Source organism: Somniosus microcephalus, unplaced genomic scaffold (assembly GCF_052327205.1).
Source record: "Somniosus microcephalus isolate GS21.2 unplaced genomic scaffold, FLI_Smic_1.0 unresolved_chr5, whole genome shotgun sequence".
NCBI classification, from domain to species: Eukaryota; Metazoa; Chordata; class Chondrichthyes; order Squaliformes; family Somniosidae; genus Somniosus; species Somniosus microcephalus.
This window is the reverse complement of record NW_028225183.1, coordinates 44,240,187-44,252,123: the sequence shown is the minus strand read 5'-3', so window position 1 is coordinate 44,252,123 and position 11,937 is coordinate 44,240,187. Positions and strand designations below refer to the sequence as shown.

At 44.6% G+C, this 11,937-nt stretch overlaps 2 protein-coding genes across 2 annotated transcripts; both read left to right on the top strand.

The window, feature by feature from the left end:
- The first annotated feature begins 9,668 nt into the window (after nucleotides 1-9,668).
- Nucleotides 9,669-10,084, top strand: LOC147088069 (histone H2B-like). Its single transcript, XM_085977885.1, has one exon. It carries the CDS (start codon nucleotides 9,681-9,683, stop codon nucleotides 10,053-10,055), a length of 375 nt encoding a protein of 124 aa, XP_085834011.1. The 5' UTR covers nucleotides 9,669-9,680; the 3' UTR covers nucleotides 10,056-10,084.
- A 990-nt stretch (nucleotides 10,085-11,074) lies between these two features.
- LOC147088068 (histone H2AX-like) lies at nucleotides 11,075-11,487 on the top strand. Its single transcript, XM_085977884.1, has one exon. The coding sequence runs from the start codon at nucleotides 11,082-11,084 to the stop codon at nucleotides 11,469-11,471; it is 390 nt and encodes a 129-aa protein (XP_085834010.1). The 5' UTR covers nucleotides 11,075-11,081; the 3' UTR covers nucleotides 11,472-11,487.
- The last annotated feature ends 450 nt before the right edge of the window (nucleotides 11,488-11,937 follow it).

Here is an 11,937-nt window from a genome sequence, read left to right as displayed (position 1 = left end):
ATCCAGAGTGAAATCCACACTCACACACTTGAATAAAACACAAATTCTGACAGAATCTGACAGTTACAGAGGAAAATCCGCATGCACATTCCAGAGACTATATTAACAGAAATAAATCTTCTCTCACATCCCAGAGATTGAAAGCTGTAGAGTCAAACACAACCTCACACAGCAGTGATTGACAGACACAGAGTAAAATCCACATTCATGTCATAGAGATTGACAGATACATAAAAAACCCACACACATACCGGAAACTGACAGATAGAGAATAAAACCGCACTCACATCCCAGAGTCTGACAGATAGAGAGTAAAACTCTCACGCACATCCTAGTGATGAGCAGAAATGGGGTAAAACTCACACTGATATCCCAGAGAGTGACAGATAATGACTAAAATCTACACTCCCTTACCAGGAACTGGCTGGTGCTGTACTGAATAAAACCATTACTCATATAACACAAACTGAGAGCTACAGCACAAAACCCGCACAAACATACAATAATCAGACAGGTACAGAACAAAATCCACACAGATACCAGAAACTGACAGGTACAGGACAGAACCCCATTCACATACCAGAAACTGACAGGTACAGCGTAAAATCACACTCACATACCAGAAACTGACAGGTACAGGACAAAACCCAACTCACATACCAGAAGCTGACAGGCACAGGATAAAACACACTCACTTACCAGAAATTGAGAGGTACAGGATATAACCACATTCACAAACCAGAAACTGACAGGTACTTGATATAACCACACTCACAAACCAGAAACTGACAGGTACATAAGAACATAGGAAGTAAGAGCAGGAGTAGGCCATATGGCCACTCGGGCCTGCTCCGCCATTCAATAGGATCATGGCTGATCCGAATCTGGACTCACGTCCACTTCCCTGCCCTCTCCCCGTAACCCCTAATTCCCTTATGTGCTAGGAAACTGTCTATCTCCATTTTAAATTTATTCAATGTTGCAGCTTCCACAGCTCTCCGGGGTAGCAAATTCGATAGATTTACTACCCTCGGAGTGAAGAAGTTTCTCCTCATCTCAGTTTTGAAAGCGCAGCCCCTTATTCTTAGATTATGCCCCCTCGTTCTAGTCTCACCCGTCAGTGGAAACATCCTCCCTGCATCCATTCAATCAAGGCCCCTGACAATCTTATATGTTTCGATAAGATCGCCTCTCATTCTTCTGAACTCCAATGAGTAGAGTCCCAACCTACTCAACCTTTCCTCATACGTCAACCCCCTCATCTCAGGAATCAACCGAGTGAACCTTCTCTGAACCGCCTCGAGAGCAAGTATATCTTTTCTTAAATATGGAAACCAAAACTGCACGCAGTATTCCAGGTGTGGCCTCACCAATACCCTGTATAACTGCAGCAAGACTTTCCTGGTTTTATACTCCATCCCCCTTGCAATAAAAGCCAAGATTCCATTGGCCTTCCTGATCACCTGCTGCACCTGCATACAAACTTTTTGTGTTTCATGCACCAGAACCCCCAGATCCCTTTGTACTGTAGCACTTTGCAGTTTCTCTCCATTTAGATAATAACTTGCTCTTTGATTTTTCTGCCAAAGTGCATAACCTCACACTTTCCAACAGGTACAGGACAATACCACACTCACGTACCAGAAACTGACAGGTACAGGAAATAACCACACTCACATACCAGAAACTGACAAGTACAGGGCAAAATACCACTCACATACCAGAAACTGACAGGTACTGGACAAAACCCCACTCACATACCAGAAACTGACAGGTACGGGACAAAACCCCATTCACATACCAGAAACTGACAAGTACAGGGCAAAATACCACTCACATACCAGAAACTGACATGTACAGGACAAAACCCCATTCACAAAGCAGAAACTGACAAGAACAGGGCCAAATCCCACTAAAATACCAGAATCTGACAAGTACAGGGCAAAAACCCACTAACGTACCAGAAACTGACAGGTGCAGAACAAAACCCCACTCACATACCAGAAACTGACAGTATAGGACAACACCACACTCACATACCAGAAACTGACAGGTACAGGACAAAACCCCACTCACATACCAGAAACTGACAGTATAGGACAACACCACACTCACATACCAGAAACTGACAGGTACAGGACAAAATCCCACTCACATACCAGAAACTGACAGGTGCAGAACAAAACCCCACTCACATACCAGAAACTGACAGGTATAGGACAACACCACACTCACATACCAGAAACTGACAGGTACAGGACAAAACCCCACTCACATACCAGAAACTGACAGGTATAGGACAACACCACACTCACATACCAGAAACTGACAGGTGCAGAACAAAACCCCACTCACATACCAGAAACTGACAGGTATAGGACAACACCACACTCACATACCAGAAACTGACAGGTACAGGACAAAACCCCACTCACATACCAGAAACTGACAGTATAGGACAACACCACACTCACATACCAGAAACTGACAGGTACAGGACAAAATCCCACTCACATACCAGAAACTGACAGGTATAGGACAACACCACACTCACATATCAGAAACTGACAGGTGCAGAACAAAACCCCACTCACATAACAGAAACTGACAGGTTAAGGACAACACCACACTCACATACCAGAAACTGACAGGTGCAGAACAAAACCTCACTCACATACCAGAAACTGACAGGTATAGGACAACACCACACTCACATACCAGAAACTGACAGGTACAGGACAAAACCCCACTCACATACCAGAAACTGACAGTATAGGACAACACCACACTCACATACCAGAAACTGACAGGTACAGGACAAAATCCCACTCACATACCAGAAACTGACAGGTATAGGACAACACCACACTCACATACCAGAAACTGACAGGTACAGGACAAAACCCCACTCACATACCAGAAATAGACAGGTACAGAACAGAGAGAGGCAATATACACTTCACGGCACAGTTTTAAAGAGTGTGCAGGGACAGAGGGACCTGGGAGTTAACGTGCATAGATCCCTCTGAAGGTGGGGGGGGGGACATTTTGAGAGAGTGGTTAGCAAAGCATATGGGATCTTGGGCTTCATAAATAGAGGTATTCGTACAAAAGTACAGAAGTTATGCTAAACCTTTATAAAGCGCTAGTTAGGCCACAACTGGAGTTTTGCTTCCAGTTCTGGTCACCACACTTTAGAAAGGATGTGATTCACTTACGAGGCTGCAGAGGAGATTTACCAGAATGGTCCCCGGGATGGGGGATCTTAGCTACAAGGACAGGTTGGAGAAGCTGGATTTGTTTTCTTTAGAGCAAAGGAGGTTGAGGGATGAATTGATAGAGGTGTACAAGATTATGATGGATTTGGACAGGCTAGACGGGGAAAGGCTGGTCCCACTAGTTCATGGTACAAGGACTAGGGGACATATATTTAAGGTTTTGGGCAAGAGATACAGAGGGGATGTGACCAAAAACTTTTTTACGCAGCGATTGGTGAGGACCTGTTACTCGCTGCTGACGGAAGTCGTGAAAGCGGAGGCACTCAGTGTATTCAAGGGGAGACTGGATAGGCGCTTGAGGGAAATAAACTTGCTGGGCTATGGGGATAGAGCGGGGAAATGGGACTGACTGATTGCTCTTCAGATAGCCGGCACGGACTCGATCGGCCGAATGACCTCCTTCTGTGCCGTTTTGAATCCATTAATTTATGACAGCTAAAAACCGCATTCACACACCAGAGACTCCCAATACAAAATAAACCCACACTAACATACTAGAGACTGAGAGCTACAGCATTTTACCCATTGTTCCATGCCAGAAATAGACAGGTACAGAATAAAACCCACATTCACATACCAGAAACTGAGATACAGAAAAAACCCGCGCTCACATTAATGTTCTGTGATTACGATGGCCCGAATGAGTTATTCGACTAAATTAATGCTGTTTCAGAGCGTTGTGAAATGTATTTGCAATGGCCTCCGGCATTGTCCCTTCCGACACGCCGTGCTTGGCCAGCTCCCCGGGCAGCACCAGACTCACGGCGGTCTGGATGTGTGGACACAATCCGCACACTCCAAACTATTAGTGGTTGGTGCCATCTCCTGGCTACCAGCCTGTACTGCAACACGATAACCATTCATCAGCAACTGTTTTAAATTGGAGAGAAATAACCTGAACATCTTGTTTACGTTCAGATTAAGATGATTGCAAGTGCTATTCGTCCTGACTAAAGCTCCAAAGACCTTTGGCGAGTGATCTGTAAATACAGAGGCTTTCAATTTAAAATTAGAGCGATGGTGGTGCAGTGATGAGCCCAGCTGCCCTTCCTAGCGAGCTGACTCGGGTTCGAATTCTCGGTATCATGGGGTGAGGGCTCAGTCCAAGTGGAATGAACCTCACTCTCACACACAGTACCAGAGACTGACAGATACAGAATTAATTTAACTCTCATACACTGGATCAGAGACTAATATATACCGAATGAATCCCACACTTTCATACAACACCAGAGACAGAGAGATACTGAATTAATCTAACTCTCACATATAGAATCATAGACTGACAAAGAGAGAATGAATCTCACACTCATATACAGAACCAGAAAATGATTGAGACAAAGTGAATTCCAATCTGATACAGAGTATTAAAGACGTCTGATACAGAATGAATCTCACTCTCAAACATAATACCAGAAACTGACAGACACAGAATGTGCCTCACTGTCACATAGAGCATCAGACACTGACTAATACAGAATCAATCCGCACTGAAACAGATTGTCAGAGACTGACAGGTGCAGGATAAATCTCACACTCACATACTGTATCAGAGACAGACACACAGAATAAATCTCACACTCACATACTGTATCAGAGACAGACACACAGAATAAATCTCACACTCACATACTGTATCAGAGACAGACACACAGAATAAATCTCACACTCACATACTGTATCAGAGACAGACACACAGAATAAATCTCACACTCACATACTGTATCAGAGACTGACAGGCGCAGGATAAATCTCACACTCACATACTGTATCAGAGACAGACACACAGAATAAATCTCACACTCACATACTGTATCAGAGACAGACACACAGAATAAATCTCACACTCACATACTGTATCAGAGACAGACACACAGAATAAATCTCACACTCACATACTGTATCAGAGACAGACACACAGAATAAATCTCACACTCACATACTGTATCAGAGACAGACACACAGAATAAATCTCACACTCACATACTGTATCAGAGACAGACACACAGAATAAATCTCACACTCACATACTGTATCAGAGACAGACACACAGAATAAATCTCACACTCACATACTGTATCAGAGACAGACACACAGAATAAATCTCACACTCACATACTGTATCAGAGACAGACACACAGGATAAATCTCACACTCACATACTGTATCAGAGACAGACACACAGAATAAATCTCACACTCACATACTGTATCAGAGACAGACACACAGAATAAATCTCACACTCACATACTGTATCAGAGACAGACACACAGAATAAATCTCACACTCACATACTGTATCAGAGACAGACACACAGAATAAATCTCACACTCACATACTGTATCAGAGACAGACACACAGAATAAATCTCACACTCACATACTGTATCAGAGACAGACACACAGAATAAATCTCACACTCACATACTGTATCAGAGACAGACACACAGAATAAATCTCACACTCACATACTGTATCAGAGACAGACACACAGAATAAATCTCACACTCACATACTGTATCAGAGACAGACACACAGAATAAATCTCACACTCACATACTGTATCAGAGACAGACACACAGAATAAATCTCACACTCACATACTGTATCAGAGACAGACACACAGAATAAATCTCACACTCACATACTGTATCAGAGACACTATTCACACCTTTGATTGCTGTGATTATCTTTCTGCCAAGGTGTAATAAAGGGCAGTTAGAAAGATTACCTGTAATCATCTGGCAGTATTCTCTGACTATATGTGCTGTGTCTATATGCATTTCTCCTCTTCACCTGACGAAGGAGCAGCGCTCCGAAAGCTTGTGATTTCAAATAAACCTATTGGACTATAACCTGGTGTTGTGTGACTTCTTACATTTGTATCAGAGACAGACACACAGAATAAATCTCACACTTACATACAGTACCAGACAGTGACAGACAGAATTAAACTGATATTCACATACAGCATCAGAGATGAGAGATACTCAGCATGAATCTCACACTCTCATACATAGAAACTTAGATTTTGGAGCAGGAGTAGGCCATTTGGCCCCTCGAGCCTGCTCCGCCATTTAATGAGATCATGGCTAATCATCCAAATTCAGTACCCTGTCTCTGCTTTCTCCCCATATCCCTTGATCCCTTTAGCCTCAAGAAATATATCCAACTCCTCCTTGAATATATTTAATGAATTGGCCTCAACTGCCCTGTGTGGCAGAGAATTCCACAGGTTCACCAGCTCAATCCCTCCTCAGCTCAGTCCTAAATGGCTTACCCCTTATCCTTGGACTGTGACCCCTGATTCTCAACTCCCCTGTCATCGGGAACATCTTTCCTGCATCTAGTCTGTCTAGTCCTGTTAGAATTTTATAAGTTTCAATGAGATCCCCTCTCATTCTTCTAAACTCTAGCGAATATAAGCCTAATCGACCCAATCTCTCCTCATACATTACCAGATAATGACAGAGACAGAATTAATCTAAATCTAGCATACAGTACAGAATAAATCCCAAACTCACAGGCCATACCAGGAAATGACAGATTTGGAATGAATCTCAAACTCACATACAGTGTCACAGATTGGCAGAGAAAGAGAATTAATCTCACACTGACACAGATTATCAGACGGTGACAGACCCAGAATTAATACACACTCGTACACAGTACCAGCAAATGATCGAGACAAAGTGAACCCCACATTAAAGACTGATTGGTGCAAAATGAATCTCACTCTCACATACAGTACCAGAGATTGACAGATATATAATACTCCAGCACACACATACAGAACAGAGACTGACAGACAGTGCATCAGAGGGCCTGGCAGATACAGAATGAGGCCACAATTACATGCAGTACAATTGATTTACATGTAGAGTTAGTCCCACACTCACATACAGTACCAGGTACTAGCAGAAATGGAATGAATCTCAAACGAACATCGAGTGGCAGAGACTGATAGATGCAGTACGATTCCCACTTTCATAATCCGAGTGAGTAGCAGATTCATGCAGAGTTCTTCGCTGAAAGACAGTACAAGAGACAGACTGATTCCGAACTAATTGGACACTAACATACAGTACCAGAGACTGACAGATCCAGAATGACTCACACACTCACAATCAGTACCAGAGACTGAGAGATCCAGAATTACTCACACACTCACAATCAGTACCAGAGACTGACAGATCCAGAATGACTCACACACTCACAATCAGTACCAGAGACTGACAGATCCAGAATGAGTCCCACACTCACAATCAGTACCAGAGACTGACAGATCCAGAATGACTCACACACTCACAATCAGTACCAGAGACTGACAGATCCAGAATGACTCACACACTCACAATCAGTACCAGAGACTGACAGATCCAGAATGACTCACACACTCACAATCAGTACCAGAGACTGACAGATCCAGAATGACTCACACACTCACAATCAGTACCAGAGACTGACAGATCCAGAATGACTCACACACTCACAATCAGTACCAGAGACTGACAGATCCAGAATGACTCACACACTCACAATCAGTACCAGAGACTGACAGATCCAGAATGACTCACACACTCACAATCAGTACCAGAGACTGACAGATACAGAATGAGTCCCACACTCACAAGCAGTACCAGAGACTGACAGATACAGAATGAGTCCCACACTCACAATCAGTACCAGAGACTGACAGATACAGAATGACTCACACACTCACAAGCAGTACCAGAGACTGACAGATACAGAATGAGTCCCACACTCACAATCAGTACCAGAGACTGACAGATAAAGATTGACTCACACACTCACAATCAGTACCAGAGACTGACAGATACAGAATGACTCACACACTCACAATCAGTACCAGAGACTGACAGATACAGAATGAGTCCCACACTCACAAGCAGTACCAGAGACTGACAGATACAGAATGGGTCCCAAACTCACAATCAGTACCAGAGACTGACAGATACAGAATGACTCCCACACTCACAAGCAGTACCAGAGACTGACAGATACAGATTGACTCACACACTCACAATCAGTACCAGAGACTGACAGATACAGAATGACTCACACACTCACAATCAGTACCAGAGACTGACAGATGCAGAATGACTCACACACTCACAATCAGTACCAGAGACTGACAGATACAGAATGACTCACACACTCACAATCAGTACCAGTGACGGACAGATACAGAATGAGTCCCACACTCACACACAGTACCAGAGACTGACAGATAGAGAAGGAGTCCCACACTGACAATCAGTACCAGTGACAGACAGATGTAGAATGAATCTCAGACTTGCACACCGTCCTAGTGACAGGCAGATGTAGAATGAATCTCAGACTCACACTCTACCAGAAAATGACAGATTCAGAATCAATAACAACACTGACACATGGTACAAGATAGAATCCCACCCTGATACTTAGTCATAGTCATAGAGTCATAGAGTTATACAGCACAGAAAGAGGCCCTTCGGCCCATCATGTCCACGCCAGCCATCAAGCACTGTCTATTCTATCGCCGCTCCTTCATCGTCACTGGCTCAAAATCCTGGAACTCCCTCCCTAACAGCACTGTGGGAGTACCTTCATCACACGGACTGCAGCGGTTCAAGAACCTGTCTCACCAAAAACTTCTCAAAGGGCAATTAGGGATGGGCAATAAATGCTGTCCTTGCCAGCGATGCCCACATCCCATGAACGAATAAAAAAAAAGTGACGGACAGGAAACTAAAGGATTCCACACACACATACCGTAACAGAGACTGAGATTGAGAATGATTCCTACACTTACATAAATCAATTCTATTTCAGTTTCAATTTTATTTGTCACATAACCAAATACAACAAGTGAAATCCAGTCAGTGAAATGTGTTTTTCTTAACGAGCCGAGCGCACCAATCAACAAAGGACACTTAGCTGCCTGGGACGCACGGAGCCCGCAAGGACGGCAGAGACTGAGTGATACAGAACTATCCCCACACACACAGTATTAGAGATTGGCAGATGCAGAACTAAAGTGGCGGAGACCACACCGCAATGCGTGAATATAGTGCACAAATTGGAGGAAGTCTATCTAACTGGCTGTCCCGTCCGGAAGGAGTGTTTGCGGCCCTGGAAGATAGTCTGGGAAATGGTGAATGGGCAGATGTCACACACGCACTTGCAGGGGGCGTGCTGGTGGCAAACACTCAGTCTGATTGGATACCTAAAGAAGCCAATCAGAGATATGCAGAAGAATGGAAATTGACATCATTCCTAACCAGCCAATCACAATCATTGCCTTCACCTATCCCTCATTAGCATAGGACTGTGGGGTTGCCTATATATTCCGAGCGCGGATCGGGTTTGAGTCATTTTGTTGCTGAAATCGAGCTTAAGAATGGTGGACGAAAAGAAGACAGCTGCTAAGAAGGGCGCTAAGAAAACCGTCACTAAACCGGCAGCGAAAGGCGGCAAGAAGCGCAGAAAGTCGAGGAAGGAGAGTTACTCCATCTACATCTACAAAGTGATGAAGCAGGTTCACCCTGACACCGGCATCTCCTCCAAGGCAATGAGCATCATGAACTCGTTTGTGAACGATGTTTTCGAGCGTATCGCGAGTGAGGCTTCCCGCCTGACCCATTACAACAAGCGGCACACCATCAGCTCCCGGGAGATCCAGACCGCCGTGCGCCTGCTGCTGCCCGGGGAGCTGGCCAAGCACGCCGTGTCGGAAGGGACAAAGGCGGTGACCAAATACACCAGCTCCAAGTAAAACTCCACGCTGTCCTGAAAGAAGAAACTCCAAACACAACGGCTCTTTTAAGAGCCACCCACTATCTCTCTGAAAGAGCTACACAACGCATCGCCTTGTAGATTTAATTTACTGTAATTATTAAGAACGTTTGAAGTTCCAGCTGCAGATGTAGTTTTAACTCTCATAAGCAATTTAATTGACCGGCTCGACCTTAGCGTCGATGTTGCAATTCCCGCCCACTAAAACACAAACACGGTCCTTGGTCGCACTTTGCCTTTGCTCTTAGACCCGTTTATTTGCAGCGCCAGCCGACTAATTAAAAGTTTGTTTTAGGTGCGAGATTCCGATTTCAGTCACCTCGTTCTCTGTCAAGACCTTTGCATTTTTCTAAAGCCAGTTGGGAGTCCATCCGTTTATTAACCGGAGATTTGGTGCATTGTAACAACCCGGAATGGGAGTTCTTAGAGACCAGAATGGGGTCAGTTTGAACACTCTGTCCCTCTTCTCACAGCAGGACTCCCAGATCTGGTTTCACTCCCGCAGCAGCGCCTGTGCAAAGGATCGATCGATAATCTGTGAATCCTCACTTTTACAAAATTTGAGCTGGAATGTGTCCCGTTACGGAATCAATGGGGAATTAATCCCGCACGTGAAAGTGCGATATTCAACCCGAAATTAATCCTGATTGTAACAGCCTGGAATTTGCAAGGGAGAGATGAAATAAGATAAAATGAATTTTTAAAAACATGGTGAAAACTTTGGCTAATGGTATATTTATTAACTTAATTCGCTCGTTTTGGAAAATAATTGGCGGACTTTTCGAATTTTAAAAATGGTTGGCGGTCTGACTGTTGGGGACAGTTATTTCCACACACTTATCATTGGTGGGAAAACCAGACTGTGATTGGTCACCGGAAACCACCAATGAAATTCACCACAGAGAGACCAATCACAAGTACGCTCTCTGCATTCCTCCAGAAGGTATAAGAAGGGCCGATGTGGGCGGAGACTTTCATTCTTTCTCTGAACGCGTTGATTGTGAAAATGTCTGGCAGAGGTAAAACCGGCGGTAAAGCTCGGGCCAAGGCCAAGTCCCGCTCATCCCGGGCCGGACTGCAGTTCCCTGTGGGCCGGGTTCACAGGCTCCTCCGAAAGGGCAACTACGCTGAGCGTGTGGGTGCCGGAGCTCCGGTCTACATGGCTGCTGTGCTCGAGTATCTGACCGCTGAAATCCTGGAGCTGGCCGGCAACGCGGCCCGCGACAACAAGAAGACCCGCATCATCCCCAGACACCTGCAGCTGGCCGTCCGCAACGACGAGGAGCTCAACAGGCTGTTGGGAGGGGTGACAATCGCTCAGGGCGGGGTGCTGCCTAATATCCAGGCGGTGCTGCTGCCCAAGAAAACCAGCACTGCCAGCTCCAAGAGCAAGTAAAGCGGACAAGATTCAATCTGATAACCCAAAGGCTCTTTTCAGAGCCACCCACAGTTTCCAGGAAAGGGCTGGTTCCTGTTCTGTTCTATGGCTCACAATTATCTCAGATCTAATTTAACATGTTAAATCTTAAATTCTACTTTGAAATTCACAGATTTGCCCATTTAGTTATCTATCCACCACTCACCTGACAATCAGACGCTGCCACACAGACAGAGTGACTGATACAATTGCTATCCTGTATGAACGAACACTCCCTCACTCACATGCAGTACCAGTGAGTGAGCGCTTGTGCTTTTCCTATATTCACCTGTCAATCCCACACTGATACAGTACCAGTGAGTGACAGATAAAGTTTCTAGTGTAGCCTCACCAGACAATTAAAAATGTCACATTGTACTAGACAGTGTCAGATACAGTATCGATCGTTTTTCACCAGCCAATCTGCCACTGACAATACAGGCAG

Coding starts and splice junctions, on each gene's coding strand:
- LOC147088069 (XM_085977885.1), top strand. CDS start 9,681: ATGGTGGACGAAAAGAAGACAGCTGCTAAGAAGGGCGCTAAGAAAACC.
- LOC147088068 (XM_085977884.1), top strand. CDS start 11,082: ATGTCTGGCAGAGGTAAAACCGGCGGTAAAGCTCGGGCCAAGGCCAAG.